General features: G+C 51.5%; 1 protein-coding gene across 1 annotated transcript in view; it reads right to left on the bottom strand.

Annotated features, from left to right (window-relative positions):
- Positions 1–2779: 2779 nt before the first annotated feature.
- Positions 2780–16413, bottom strand: part of TMEM131L (transmembrane 131 like) — a 174238-nt gene continuing 160604 nt past the window's right edge. Inside the window, 6 exon segments of the mRNA XM_070474735.1 lie at positions 2780–3184; positions 3814–3953; positions 4949–5040; positions 6916–7036; positions 14997–15076; positions 16001–16079. Of these exon segments, the coding sequence (XP_070330836.1) occupies positions 2909–3184; positions 3814–3953; positions 4949–5040; positions 6916–7036; positions 14997–15076; positions 16001–16079 (788 nt within the window). The 3' untranslated portion in view covers positions 2780–2908.

The following is a 16413-nucleotide window of genomic DNA, read 5'->3' on the forward strand; positions in this document are numbered from 1 at the left end:
TGGCGAGTCTCCCATTAAAATCAAAGCTCCTGGAAGGCAGGGCTGGCCTCCTGTGCTGCTCCGCTTACTCTAGGGTCCACAAGTCTCCCAGGTGGTAGTGGCATTCAGCACAGAAACAGCTGCCATGAAGAGCTCTGTACGTGGAGGTGAGCATGTAAAACAAGGAAGTCCACTTAGTCCACAAAGAACTGCGGTGATTCTCTTGCCTTGGCTTGTGGTCAGCCACAGAACAATGGAATTATTCTCGAATCATTAAGACTCACCTCTTTAGCTACCGGATGACCGTGCTCACACCTGTCCCTCCACTCACTCCTGTGATTCAGACGCTACGCCAGAGATAGTGAACAGGACGAGAGGGCAGGGCCGTGTCGGCTCCGAGGCTGCCACACAGACCCACGCGGCGGGAGCCGGAAAACAGGACGAGAGGGCAGGGCCGTGCCGGCTCCGAGGCTGCCACACAAACCCACACGGCAGGAGCCGGAAAACAGGACGAGAGGGCAGGGCCGTGCCGGCTCCGAGGCTGCCACACAAACCCACGCGGCAGGAGCGGGAAAACAGGACGAGAGGGCAGGGCCGTGCCGGCTCCGAGGCTGCCACACAAACCCACGCGCCAGGAGCCAGAAAACAGGACGAGAGGGCAGGGCCGTGCTGGCTCCGAGGCTGCCACACAAACCCACGCGGCGGGAGCCGGAAAACGGGACGAGAGGGCAGGGCCGTGCCGGCTCCGAGGCTGCCACACAAACCCACGCGGCGGGAGCCGGACAAGCAGACGTGTTGCTACTGCGAGGCCCAGGCCCCTGCTCTCCGGCGGCTCCTGTTACCAGAGCGAAGGCCAGCCAGTGTTCTGTGAGGGGTGGGATGAGCATTTCAGGCTGTGCACTGCTGGGCAGACGCGTGCGGAGTTGCCCTGCTCCAGGACGACTTGACCCACACAGCAGTCTACAGGCCGTGACGTGCCACCCACAGCTGGGCATCCTGCCCCTTCTCAGGTCTGCACTGCCCACCCGCCCCAGGAGATGCAGTGCCCTGCGTGTCAAGGTTCAGGTGCCTGCGGGTGACCCCCAGGCCTGCCTGCCCCCTTCCTGCCCAGCGGTCCCTGCCCCCGGCACCCCGCACACGCACACTCAGCTCCCCCCACGGGCCTTCTCCACGGCCAGCTCGCCTCTCATGTCAGCTGGCTGCGGCCGGCTTGGCTGAGGGCAGTGGGCAGGTCACAGCCTGACCAGCCCTCGGGCTCCTTGTCTGACCACCTTCCTGTCTTGGCGCCATCGTGGCCACCGCCTCCCCAGCAACTTCTCCCGTCTTCTCTGCTGCCGAGTCCTCTTCCAAACAGGGGCCTTGGCTCAGAGCTCTGGTCCCTTCTCCCAAAGAGGCCCCTCTAGAACTGTCCGGAGGCCAAGGATGGACACCCCCACTATCTCCAGCCCCAGACTCCCACGACCTTCAGATTTCTTGAGGCCACAGTCCCGTGCTATCTGCACATGGGGTACCAGGCCTCCCAAAGCCAGCATGTACCTCCGGTGCCCGGCCCCCAACCAGCCCACTCCCCTCACCCACAAGCCCCTGGCAACCTCTATTCCACTTCCTGACTCGAACCCTGACCACACTAAATTCATCAAAGTGCAATCACATACTCCTGGCCCTTAGTAACTGGCTACTGCACTTGGCCTATTTTCTGAGCTCACCCGTGTGGCAGCAGGTGTCAGAACTCCCTTCCCCCCGAAGGCTGAGTCGTGCCCCACTGTGCACACATTTTGCTCCTCTGTCTTCCATCGGTGGACGCTGACGTTGTTGCCACCTTCTGGCTACTGTGAACAGTGTTGGCTTCAGCGAACACGGTGCACAAGTGTTTGTTTCTATTCCTTTGGGTGTACACCTAGAACCTAAACGACTTTTCAGTATTATTCCGTGTTAAGGACGGGGTCAGTAACCCGAGCGCGTTCCAGCAGCCAGGCATGCCAGTAGGTGCTCCCTGAAGGGCAGTTCAAGATTACACTCCTCTTACCCTCCTCACCCAGGCAACACGAGACCACGAGAAAGGAAAAGCAAGCGAACCTGACATCCCACTCGAAAATCTCTCCCACTCAATTTCCAACAGACACAACAAAATGTAAAAATAAGCCATTTTTATTAAAAGTTGTAAAGCTTTCAAAGTTTATACATGCAATCACATAATTCCACCATCACATGAATCTCTAAAATCACTGACAAGCAAACACACGCTGGCCTGGTGAACACGCACCGGCTCCATGACCTGCTCAGAACTCGCATGTGGACTCAGCCTGCTCACTCGGAGGGAACCTTGACACGCTTACCAGCATGCCCCTGTTGCTGCCGGCCCGTGGGGACTGGCCTGACGGAGGTGAGGGAACATCCCTGCCAAGTGTCAGCAGAACAGCGCTGGGCTCTGCTCCACCCAGCGGCCGTGCCCACCAGGACCGGTGTGTCCAGGCAAGTGACCAGCAGTGAGGTTCCCCAAACTGGAGGCTTGTTTCAATCAAAGCAGCGCCTGAAACAAAATCCTCCCCACCTGAGCCATGGGCCAATTACGGAAGCATCCCTGGGAATGCTCTCCGAGCAAGGAGGCATTCTGCAAGCTCCCGAGGAGCCAATGCTCATGGAGGTGGACCCGCCGCAGCCCCTTCTCTCCCCAGTCTTACCTTCTTAGATGCTGTCCTGGGTCCGATGTAAACAGTCGGCGTGTCGATGCGTTTCTGGGGTCACGATGCTTTGTCTCTATCACCGATTTGTGAAGGGTTAAAAAAATAGAGCACCCAGATTTCATAAAAAAATTTATTTTCATATAAAAGTGCCAAAATATCCACCAACGTCAATCTATTTCAACAACCAGTTTACGCTAGTAATCCAAACACAAGCCTCTTTATTCACATTTAGACTCGAAACCTTTTCACATGTTCCCACAGTAGCTCGAGTCTCTCGACAGTGGGAAGTCTGCATTCCTGTTCGCTGTGCTAGTCCATATGTCCAGGTCCATGTAGGCACGGAACGGGTTAAACCCGGGGTAGTACTCCTTGCACATGACCGCCCGGTTCTCCAGGTGAGCCGAGTGTTCCGTGGTGGGGCTGATGGCGCAGCAATTCTCATACACATCGCTTTGCGGGGCCCAGATGGAACCAAAAAGTCCAGACATTGGAGACAAGCTTCGGGCGCTTGTGAGGTAGGGCTGAGGCATACACAGGAGGGGGGGGAAAGGAAATATTTAAAGAAATAAAGAAGCCTTAGAAAGCAATGTCAAGGTTGACTGCATCCTCGTGGCTACCACAGTGGAATCAACCCAGGTTGCCTGGATGTTACCACACTATTCTCAACCACCCTGGTTTCCCTAACTCCATTTTTCTCAAACAGAAGGTCAAGAAATTCCCATCCAACTAGATAAGCTCATTTCAGGTCTAATGCCCTCTATCTGTAAAAACACGGTGGAGAGGGTATGACCAGGTGAAGCCCTCCAGACCCGTGGGTGACCCTGCCTGACCTTCCTGGAAGGTTCATCTCCTCTCCTCCCACAGGGGGAAGGTCAGCGGGGCCACAGGCCCCCAGCTGCCTCCCGGAGGGCTTCCTGGCCCAGGTTCAGCGTCACCAACAACGCTCTCTCCTTGGTGCATTTTAGGGCATCGTGGCTGCCAACGTCTGCAGGCTCCCATCCATCTGACTACCAGGGAGGCCCCTGCAGAGAGTGGCTAGTGACCCAGGGGAGCAAGCCAGGCTCTGGCACCTCTGAACCCGGCCCGAAGGCCCGGGATGATGGGGGCACTGGGAAGAACCCACGTGATGCCAGGGCTGGGCGGCACTGACCGGAGAGCTGATGAGACTGGCGTGTCCCCAGGCGGTTGGCACGCTGGTGGGGCTGCCCCAGGCAGACGGGGAGCTGTGGTCAGCGAAGTCCGTCTGAACCTCAGCAGGACAGGCGAAGCCGCTGGGGTAGTTCACGCTTTCTGCAAAGAGCAGAGACATCAGCAGAGGTGAACATCTTTCAGGAGAGACTGGAATTCTCACCCTCAGGCCATAAGCTTTCAAGGACTTACTGTGCTGACAAATTAAAGACAGACATGAAATAATTACTCCGTGAGACACAGCATCTGGTAGGCCCCAGTGAGGAAGTTCTTCCTCTGGGCTTGATCTTCTGTATGTGATGATCTGGGGGGACTGTCATGCACAGAGTACACTGTGATACTTTATAGTAGTAAGTACTACTGTAGACTGAGAGTGTCATGGTTCTTACTAGTCCCTTTTTCTCTGACTGCCTGTCATGCCAGTGTCGGCCATCTGCACATACACCACATGCATTGATGAAAGCAGGAGGAAACGAAGCATTTCTCAGCTGGCAGGAAGAAGGCGCAAGCACAGCCTCACCACAGCAAGAAGCTACCACAGCGCCCCCTTGCGGTTACCATAGAGCACTGCACGGCTCAAAGCCCCGAGAAGGACAAGCATCTGTACATCCACACAGGCGGGCACAAGCATCTGCAGCCCGTCAGCTTCCCCTCCGTGCTCTCTCCCTTCCTCCTGCAGCACTATCCAGGGACATGAGAGTCAGGACATGCTGAGGAACAAGCACGTAAATCATTCTACCTCTCCTGGGACTTGTCTCCCTGAATAGAATAACTAAGAGGTAAAGACCTAGCCTCCCGACAGATAATGCACATCTCAGGTTCATGTGGGTCCGAGAGATCCTGTTCTTCCTAATCTGAAGGACTAAATGGAGTAGGGCTATTTGTACGTGTCCCCAGGCCCCTGGGTCTAGCAGGCTTTTTGAGGCCATATAAAATTACACACGGCAAGTGTGCAGCAGCCACATGAAGGCTCAGCGCACAACTGAAGACGGCTCTCAAAGGCACTTTCTCTGCAGCTATGCCTTAAGCACACACCCTTTCGGCTCTGACTTTCTGAGGATAGAAGGATGTCACTGGGACTGTCCGAACAGCTTTACCTTCTGGAAAGGCATTGTAGTCGTTCAATTCCAGGGGGCAGTACACACTGGGAAACTGGCCTTCACACGTGGCGTTCCAATCAATGAAACTGCTACAGAAAACAAGGGGTCTAGTTTCAGAAACAGGATGTCGACAGAGCAAGGAAAGAAAGAGGAAAAGGATCTTACTGCCCAGCATCCTCATCACTGCCAGTTCTTCAGTTTTGGAAAATAAAAGAAGCACTTTATCGTCACGGAATCAAAGACTACCTCAAGGCTCACCAGCACCAACACGGTGCGGCAGGATGGACAGCTCGGATACCCCTCCTTCCTTCCTTCTCTTACTGGAATACAGGTGCTTTACAACGTCATGTTAGCTTCTGCTGTGCGATGACAGGAACCTACCACGAGTACACACACGCCCCCTCCCTCGGGGGCCTCCCCCCCACGCCCCCGCCCACCCCTCGGTCACCACGGGGCACCAAGCTGAGCCTCCGAGGCCCCCCAGCGGGTTCTCTCTGCCTGCCGATTTCACACTTGGTGGGGTGTGTGTACATGTCAGCGCTACCCTCTCGGTTCTTCCACGCTCTCCTTCCCTCACTGGGTCCCCAAGTCTGTTCTCACACCTGTCTCTATTCCTGCCCTGCAAACAGACTCATCTGTACCACTGTTCTAGATTCTACATGTATGCGTGAATATACATCTGTGTTTCTCTGACCTACTTCACTCTGCATGACAGACTCTAGGCCCATCCCCACTTCCTTTAAAGGGGACATAATTGACGCACAGCATAGGGAATACAGTCAGCAACACTGAAACGCTCTGGTCAGAGACACTGACCTAAGTCTGTATGTGGTGATCATTCTGTAATGTATAAAAATATCAAATCACCATGCTGTACCCCTGCAACTAACACAATGTTTTACACTGATTATAACTCCAAAGAAAGTCAGAGGTGGAGTTTGATCTCTTGAGTACAGCACGTATTTGGGTGAAAGGGAGCTCTTATTAAATGAAACAAAACAAATAAATTACGCATGGATAGAGGAATGGATCAAAACCTGGCTTTCAGTTTGCAAAGAAGTACTTTCACGCAGACTGCAAAAAGTTCCCACCCCTGGTGAGGTGTGCCCCATGTAAGCAGGACTAATATTTGAAAGAAAACTGCTCTCCCTTCTAACTAATAGCTATTACATTCTAAAAAAAAGCAGCCCAGCCAGGTTTGTGAAGTGAAACCAGAGGCAGGACCCACGGCTGTGGCTCTGTCAGCGGGGGAGGCGGGATGCCGCTGGTGGGCCGGCACCGCTCTGGGACTCTCACACACCCACACCAACGAACACCTCCACTCGGGGCCAGGCCCGCACTCATCTCGTGTGAACCGCAGCCATACAGAATGCGATCCTTGGTGGCTGCTTTGATCCCAATCACACACTGGATTTTCATTATAGAAATAAGAAAGCAACGACTTTGTAATAAGCTGGAACCCCTAAAAAACCTCAAATGGATAAAAACATTTGATGAATGTTTTTTGATAAACACAGATATTAACATTTTCTCAAGTTCTCATCATCAAGTGATAAATCCAATGGCAAGTCTAAGACGTGGCCATTGTGTAACTATTTTTCAATATGCAGGCTATTCGATCTTTAAAAGTTTTAAGTGTGTTCAAGATTAATGCTGTGGAAAACAGAAATTCCTGTTCTGTTAGTGAGGAGGAATTATGAGGGACTGTTTTTGTTTTTCCAGTTGTGCCTCTAATACATGAACAGCTCATCTCTTCCATTTAAAAAGGAAAGCACGGATGTGGTCACCGGCTGGATTGCTCTCTTTCTTCCAGGCTTCCCTCCACTTCTGGAGGCTCTGAAAGGCAGATGGCAACACCCCGGCGAGGGGCTGCGGAGGAAGCCGGGGCCGAGCTGCCGTGAGGACCAGCTCCCAGCCCCGCGTGCCAGTCCCTGGCTGTTGCCATCCCGGGCGGGAGCACGTACCTGCTGGGCACGGGGGCGGGTGGGGGCAGCACGGCCGGCCCACCGTTCTCCAGGGCGCAGCCGAAGCCGCCGGTCACACACACGGGCTGCGCAGGCCACAGGTCCCCCGGGGCACAGAGACCTGTGGGAGAGAGCGGGCCTCTCAGCCCCCCTTTATGCAGGGGCAGCGCACCTCCTCGCCCCCCAGAAAGCGCCCCCATATCACCCATGGGCCTGCCACGCCGGCGCCGTGGATAACGAGGTCACGGAAGTGACTCCGTCAGCATGGAGGGCCTGCTTCCTGCAAAGCCTTGTCAGGGTCCCAGGGTCTGGCGTGAACAGGCTGATGTTCCGGGGAGCAGAGACAAACAGGAAGGAGGAAGAAGCTGGGGCAATGGCGCCCTGACGAGACACACGCTACTGTGGCAGAGGAGGGGTAGCCCACCTCGGCCCAGAGAGGGCCCTGTCCCGGCTCGGCTCCCCCGTGCTGTGGAAGGCCTGCCTGCGAGGTCAGCCGACACCCGGCACGCGGGTCTGAACCGTCTCCTAAACCTGCCCAGGGACCGAGGCCTCTGCCCCTCCCAGCCAGCACCTGCCAGGACCTCCGTGGGCCGCCACCTTCCCCACCACGAGCTGGCCATCTGCACACAGGCCGCGCCTCCACAAGGGAAGACTAGACTCAGCTGTTGGAAACGCACCAGGGACCAAAAGATTCACCAGCCAGCTGGCCACACGGGGCCACCGCCTGCCTGTACTCCTGGCGGAGGCAGGTCCACAGCGGGGGCCCAACCTGGGCACACACACTCACTTTCCAGGCAGCCCGTGTGCCCTCGGGGAGCTGGTGGTAATCACCCGCCTGCAGACCTGCAGACGTGCAGCTCAAGATGGTCACAGCGACCCTCCAGCACTTAAAGAAACACCAGTGGAGAGCAGGTGGCTGTCCCAGCAGGGCCTCAAGGATGAGGCCTGCCTCCGAGGGCCGCCCTGGTGCTTTGGGGCCGGCTCAGCGGCTGGGCCCAGACCCTGAGCTCAGTCCTGAAGGGCAACGCATCCTGCCCCGAGTCCTCGTGAGAGCCGCTGGAACCAGAGGAGCTCTGGTTCCCCTTCTGTCGGTCAAATTCACCAAGAACTGCTTCTAGAGTCACGTACTCATGAGCAAACGGACCAGCGGGCAGGACTGCGGAGAAACGAGGGGCGTGCGTGCTGCTGTGAGACTGTCTCGGGGTCTCAGGTTTCTCTACGCCCCCGAGAGGGTGCTCTGGCCACCCACATTCTGACCTGTTTCCAAGGACAGCCACTGAACAGGCTCGGGAGATGTGGGGAGGGTCTCAGTCTAGAGCAAGGGGCAAGTCTGCTTCATCCAACGTGATAAAGACGTCATCTCCTACCTATTATTAAAAACCAAAACACGTAGGTTTCCTAAGCTTGGGGCTCCCTTCCTGTAGCACAACCACAGACCACTGCAGCTGCCGGGGGGTCCTGGGCGCCCCCCGCATCCCTCCCCAAAGCCTGGGGACCTGCAGAAGTGTGCTTTGGAGGCTCTCAGGCTGCTCGCTGTGCTGAGCATCCTGTGCCTCTGACCCAAGCCTCCTGCCCTCTGGGAGCGTCCACAGAACCGCGGCAGGCAGACCTGAGCACAGGTGAACACTGCAGACCCCTCACCGGTCTCCACGGTGACGCGATCCGAGGCAGGCCCAACACCACCCTCTAGCTGCAGTACTAAAAACAGATGGTGAGGTGGCAACTCATGTTAACCAGACTCACTGTGGTGACCGTTCGGCAAAATGTACGTATACTCAAACCTGGAGGCGGGCACAGCCACCCCCTCCACTATGCTTGCCTGGAGAACCCCATGGACACGACTGAAGTGACTTAGCATGCATGCACACACATACATTGAATCATTACTCATATGCCAGAATCTAACAAAATGCATGTGTCAATTGCACCTAAAAAAGATAAAGACCATTACCGTATACTAACACATATATATGGACTTTAGAAAGATGATAATGATAACCCTATATGCAAAGCAGAAAAAGAGACTCAGATGTATGGAACAGACTTGTGGACTCTGGGAGAAGGTGAGGGTGGGATGTTTCAGGAGAACAGCATTGAAACATGTATATTATCTAGGGTGAAACAGATCACCAGCTCAGGTTGGGTACATGAGACAAGTGCTCGGGCCTGGTGCACTGGGAAGACCCAGAGGGATCGGGTGGAGAGGGAGGTGGGAGGGGGGACTGGGATGGGGAATACATGTAAATCCATGGCTAATTCATATCAATGTATAACAAAAACTACTGTAATGATGTAAAGTAATTAGCCTCCAACTAATAAAAATTAAAAAAACAAAAACAAAAACAAAAACAAAAGACGAGATAGTGAGGGTAGCTGAGGGCAGAAGCAGAGACTTGCCAGGAGACTGTGGTGATGCCCACGTGAGAAATAATGGTGGCTGAGGAGACGCGCTCAGACTCTGCGTCTATGTGAAAGGCAGAGGCCGAGAGGTCAAGGACTAGCCCCAGACTTCCGCCTGAGCACCACGAAAGCGCGTGGGCGGCCGTGAGGAGCTGGCTGAGGAGCGACGCCCACGGCCCCAAGGACAGACGGCAGGGGGTGGGGGTCCAGGCCGACGGCGCAGACGTGCGGGCCGTCGGGGCTGGAGGGGGACAGCCCGCCAGGGGAGCGTGACCCAGACAAACAGAAGAGCGGGGGAGTGGAGGGGAACTGCACCAGGACCCTAGGTCACAGCCCGAGCAGAAGAGGCAGGGTGGGCGTGGAGATCAAGGACAGACCGGGGCTCACGCACACAGCAGCGGCGGGACCCAGACACACAGGCATCACCGCACAGCCAGCCCACGGCCTCAAGGAGGCTCGTCAGCAGGCAGAGGCCGCTCTGAGTGGCTCCCTGGAGCCTGCCAGGCCAGGGAGGCCACGGGAGAGAGGCTGCTGCACTCCGGCCAGGCCGGGGGCGCCTCCCAGCGCTTCTGCTGTGCAGGGGGGGGCGGCCCGCTTGGACAGAGCCTGGCAGCGGCATGGAGACAGATGGACCGCAGCAGAGGGTGGAGGACGGGCAGGCAGAGCGTCTGAAGGCCCCCACCAGCCCCTCTGCCCCGGGCGAGCAGGAGGCCTCGGCAGAGAAGCCAGGGCAGAGGCGCCGAGTGTGGGTGTGGGGAGGTGGGGTCCGCTGGGGCCGGTCACTCGCGTGTGCTGTTCTCCACTCTCTCAGCCACAGGCAAAGGAGCCGGAAAACTTCGGCAAAAGCGCGCGTGTGGTCTGGAGGCGCGTGCATCAGAGGGGAGAAGGCCCAGCGGGGCAGCGGGGCACGGGAGGCGAGGGGACGGGATGGGAGAAGGAGCTGGGGACAGGCCTGCGGACAAGGGCTGTGGATAAGGGCGGTTTCTGCAGGGACTTTAGGGCCGAAACAGGGGTTTTAACAGGCCACCGTAAAGCAGGCAAAATTAATTCAACAGTCAAAAAACGAAGATCGTGGCATCTGGTCCCATCACTTCATGGCAACTAGATGGGGAAACAGTGCAAACAGTGGCTGACTTTATTTTGGGGGGCTCCAAAATCACTGCAGATGGTGACTCGCAGCCATGAAATTGAAAGATGCTTGCTCCTTGGAAGGAAAGTTATGACCAACTTAGACAACATACTAAAAAGCAGAGACATCACTTTGCCGACAAAGGGCCATCTAGTCAAAGCTATGGTTTTTCCAGTGGTCGTGTATGGATGTGAGAGTTGGACCACAAAGAAGGCTGAGTTGAAGAACTGATGCTTTCAAACTGGTGCTGGAGAAGACTCTTGAGAGTAGAAAGAGACTCTTGAGAGAAAGGAGATCAAGCCAGTCTATCTTAAAGGAAATCAACCCTAAATATTCACTGGAAAGGCTGATGCTGAAGCTGAAGCTCCAATACTTTGGCCACTTGATGCAAAGAATTGATTCGCTGGAAAAGACCTGATGCTGGTAAAGATTTCTTGAGGGCAGGAGAAGAAAGGGACGACAGAAGAAGAGATGGTTGGATGGCATCACCGACTCAATGGACATGAGTTTGAGCAAGTTCCGAGAGATGGTGATGGACAGGGAAGCCTGGCGTGCTGCAGTCCGTGGGGTCACAAAGAGTCAGACATGACTGAGCAACTGAACAACAACAAAGGTAAATTGCAGATTATCAACAAAGACGAGGTAAAAACGCACTTGAAACACACACACAACAAGCAGATGACAAAAGATTCTCCAGCTGACGACAGAAACACACAAGAACATGGGGGTATACCTGCTTTGACGCAGGTTTTCTTTTTCCACATCATGAGCTAAGTCCTCTCTCCCCTCTATCACCTCAAAGAAAAAAGGGGTACCTCCTAAACCTTTCCAAATCTTGTCTCAGTGAATTACCAAATTTAACAGTATTTTTCTCATTGAAAACACTTATTTTAAAAGCCCAGGACCACATGGCTTCACAGCTGAATTCTACCAAAAATTTAGAGAAGAGCTAACACCTATCTTACTCAAACTCTTCCAGAAAATTGCAGAAGAAGGTAAACTTCCAAACTCATTCTATGAGGCCAACATCACCCTAATTTCAAAACCAGACAAAGATGCCACAAAAAAAGAAAACTACAGGCCAATATCACTGATGAACATAGATGCAAAAATCCTTAACAAAATTCTAGCAAACAGAATCCAACAACATATTAAAAAAAATCATACACCATGACCGAGTGGGCTTTATCCCTGGAATGCAAGGATTCTTTAGTATCCGCAAATCAATCAATGTAATACACCACATTAACAAATTGAAAGATAAAAACCATATGATTATCTCAAAAGATGCAGAGAAAGCCTTTGACAAAATTCAACACTCATTTATGATTAAAACTCTCCAGAAAGCAGGAATAGAAGGAACATACCTCAACATAATAAAAGCTATATATGACAAACCCACAGCAAGCATTACCCTCAGTGGTGAAAAACTGAAAGCATTTCCCCTAAAATCAGGAACAAGACAAGGGTGTCCACTCTTACCACTACTATTCAACATAGTTTTGGAAGTGTTGGACACAGCAATCAGAGCAAAAAAAGAAGTAAAAGGAATCCAGATAGGAAAGGAAGAAGTGAAACTCTCGCTGTTTGCAGATGACATGATCCTCTACAATAGAAAACCCTAAAGACTCTACCAGAAAATTACTAGAGCTAATCAACGAATACAGTAAAGTTGCAGGATATAAAATTAACACACAGAAATCCCTTGCATTCCTATATACTAACAATGAGAAAACGAAAAGAGAAATTAAGGAAACAATACCATTCACCATTGCAACAAAAAGAATAAAATACTCAGGAGTATATCTACCTAAAGAAACAAAAGACCTATACATAGAAAACTATAAAACACTGATGAAAGAAATCAAAGAGGACACAAACAGATGGAGAAACATACCGTGTTCATGGATTGGAAGAATCAATATTGTCAAAATGACTATACTACCCAAAGCAATCTACAGATTCAATGCAATCCCTATTAAGCTACCAACGGTATTTTTCACAGAACTAGAACAAATAATTTCACAATTTGTATGGAAATAAAAAAACCTCGAATAGCCAAAGCAATCTTGAGAAAGAAGAATGGAACTGGAGGAATTAACCTGCCTGACTTCAGACTCTACTACAAAGCCACAGTCATCAAGACAGTATGGTACTGGCACAAAGACAGAAATATAGATCAATGGAACAGAATAGAAAGCCCAGGGATAAATCCGCATACCTATGGACACCTTATCTTTGACCAAAGGAGGCAAGGATATACAATGGAAAAAAGACAACCTCTTTAACAAGTGGTGCTGGGACAACTGGTCAACCACTTGTAAAAGAATGCAACTAGAACACTTTCTAACACCATACATAAAAATAAACTCAAAATGGATTAAAGATCTAAATGTAAGACCTGAAACTATAAAACTCCTAGAGGAGAACATAGGCAAAACATTCTCCGACATAAATCACAGCAGGTAAAAATAAATGAAAAAAAAAAAAATCACAGCAGGATCCTCTATGACCCACATCCCAGAATATTGAGAAATAAAAGCGAAAATAAACAAATGGGACCTAATGAAACTGAAAAGCTTTTGCACAACAAAGGAAACTATAAGCAAGGTGAAAAGACAGCCCTCAGATTGGAAGAAAATAACAGCAAATGAAGCAACAGACAAAGGATTAATCTCAAAAATATACAAGTAACTACTGCAGCTCAATTCCAGAAAAATAAATGACCCAATCAAAAAATGGGCCAAAGAACTAAACAGACATTTCTCCAAAGAAGACATACAGATGGCTAACAAACACATGAAAAGATGCTCAACATCACTCATTATCAGAGAAATGCAAATCAAAACCACAGTGAGGTATCATTACATGCCTGTCAGGATGGCTGCTATCCAAAAGTCTACAAGCAATAAATGCTGGAGAGGGTGTGGAGAAAAGGGAACCCTCTTACACTGTTGGTGGGAATGCAAATTAGTACAGCCGCTATGGAGAACAGTGTGGAGATTCCTTATAAAACTGGAAATAGAACTGCCATATGACCCAGCAATACCACTTCTGGGCATACACACTGAGGAAACCAGATCTGAAAGAGACACGTGCACCCCAATGTTCATCACAGCACTGTTTATAATAGCCAGGACATGGAAGCAACCTAGATGCCCATCAGCAGACGAATGGATAAGGCAGCTGTAGTACATATACACCATGAAATATTACTCAGCCATTAAAAATAATTCATTTGAATCAGTTCTAATGAGATGGATGAAACTGGAGCCCATTATACCGAGTGAAGTAAGCCAGAAAGATAAAGAACGTTACAGCATACTAACACATATATATGGAATTTAGAAAGATGGTAATGATAACCCTATATGCAAAACAGAAAAAGAGACACAGATGTACAGAACAGACTTTTGGACTCCGTGGGAGAAGGCGAGGGTGGGATGTTTCAAGAGAACAGCATCGAAACATGTATATTATCTAGGGTGAAACAGATCACCAGCCTAGGTTGGATGCATGAGACAAGTGCTCGGGCCTGGTGCACTGGGAAGACCCAGAGGGATCGGGTGGAGAGGGAGGTGGGAGGGGGGGATCGGGATGGGAAATACATGTAAATCCATGGCTGATTCATGTCAATGTATGGCAAAAAGCACTACAATATTGTAAAGTAATTAGCCTCCAACTAATAAAAATAAATGGAAAAAAAAACCACTTATTTTTATTGGACTCACAAATAACTTATTTCTGGTTATAATCGGACAGCAACTCCAAAAGGTAACCATAAAGCCGCACGGAGCCGCCTCCTGCATTCAAAGTTAATGCGCTCCGGAGCCGCCTCCAGCATTCAAAGTTAACGCGCTCCGGAGCCGCCTCCTGCATTCAAAGTTAACGCGCTCCACTGTGCCGAGCAGCCTTTAACTTGCACCAGGAATGCAAGCAAAAGCAAGAGGTAGACAGTTGCCCTCGCAGCCGGGGCCTGGCGAGGCAGGACGGAGGCCCAAGGAGAAAACAGGAAACATAAGACAGGGGAACGAGAAGGGAAGGAAGGAGAAGGGAGGAAGAAGAGAGGGGAGGCCTCCGGGACAGGCCCTGGGTGGAGCAGCTTCCTTCCCACCAGCCCCAGGTCCACGCCCCAGTCACTGTCCCCACCTGTCCCCCACCCCCGTCCCTGCTCAGAGGGGCCGCAGAGCCGGCACATGGCCTCGGCTCGTGCAGGGCAAAGACATGGGTGTGTTCGATGTGGCCAATGGAGGCACTGGACCCTGGGTCTGCTCCCTGCTTTTCTGCCATCTCAGATGAGAAGGGGAACTAAAGGCAGAGGCAGACCCCGTCCAGGGGCCCCCAGCCCCGCTCTGGGGCCACAGGCCGCCTGCGCCTTGCTCCCCCAGGAAGGAGGCCCTGGGGATGCCAGGATGGAGGGCAGAGATGCTCAGGAGCCCAAGGCGGGGGGCCTCGCCCCCCCTTACCCCCAGACCAGCTCCATCCGCCCTCAAGCTCCCCGGTCAGCAGGGCGGCGTGGACCCTGAGCAGGAGCAGGAGCCACGGGCCTCACCTTGATCTTCAGTGGCGGCAGGCCCAGCGGGGAGGCTGGGGCAGGGAGCGTCCGCAGGCGCGGGGAGGCTGCTCACGTCCCTGGGGGAGAGCAAGCAGAGGAGGAGCCACTGAGGCTCTGCAAACAAGTCTGATTACGGTTTGACATAATGCTTCCCCCACCAAAACAGATGGATGCTACAGACGTGAAGGCATACACCCAGAGAAGGGCTGAAGAATATCAGATTCCTAAGACCCAGCAAAGTCTTGCTTAGTAAACAGCAATTGCACAACTTTAACTTGAGTAGCTCAGATGGTCTGCAGCTTCCAGTCGGCCTCCCTGCGGCTGGCAGCAACCTCCCACCCCGTGTTTATTCTCTACCCTGAAAAGAAAGAGCTCGCCTAGAGCTTCCCTCATCCAATTTTATTTCTGTGACATCTCCTGTCCTCCTGTGGCACCTAAAACCTAACTGCCCCCTCACTCTGAAACTCAATCCACCCACATACCCTAACCCGCCCTCCCCCCTCAGTAAATGGGCTCGTTTGTTTTGTCTGAAGCTGTGGAAATCATCGCACAGTGAAGCCATAAACCTGACTGTCTACTAGGTCCTTGCACATTTCTAAGAACCATCAACGCTGTTTTATTTCAAGTCCCAGCAGAGTATCTGGCTCCCATTCTTATTATAACTACCTGTTTTTCCTACTTTCAGGACAGTGAATTTTTCTAACATCCATATCACTGAAAGGACCAGGGATACCAGAGATGCTCCTGCACGAACATGTTATCTTGGAAGGAATGTATGCTTTAAATTATTAATAAAATCAATTTTACTCTCATATCATTAAAAGGTTTTCCTATTTTTAGTCCACAGAACTGAAAACAAAGAAAAAACACCCAAAATGGAAAAAAAAAAAAGTGGTACTTGAAACATAGAGTCAAAGCTGGAAAACCAAACACATGGGCTTGCAGATGCTATGAGAAAGATTCAAGGAGATGGGAGCTTCAGAGGAAAACCAAACACTTACGTGGGATTGCAGACATTACGAGAAAGATTCAAGGAGATGGGAGCTTCAGAGGAAAAGTCATTTTGTGAAACACTGTCTCCTGCATAAAAACAAAAAGATGATCAGAACTTTTTATAAGCATAATTCAACTGTATCTATTCTGCATTTAAGATGCAGACTGCTAACATAATTAACCTCTATGAGTGATTTTTCACTTTTAACTGTATTCACACATTCAGTAATTTTTTAATTAAAAAACCTTTTATGTACAAATATGTGTAAAATTGTGATCACATTTTAAAAACACTTTCGCTTTCGGTCTTTTACATGATTATTACACTGGGGACACTTTCCCGACATTTATTATGCAACCTCCAAACACACCTAGGCTGCATCTAACGCCCTGCATCACAGTAAGGCATCATCAGTCAATC

Source organism: Odocoileus virginianus, chromosome 12, assembly GCF_023699985.2.
Source record: "Odocoileus virginianus isolate 20LAN1187 ecotype Illinois chromosome 12, Ovbor_1.2, whole genome shotgun sequence".
Lineage (NCBI taxonomy): Eukaryota > Metazoa > Chordata > Mammalia > Artiodactyla > Cervidae > Odocoileus > Odocoileus virginianus.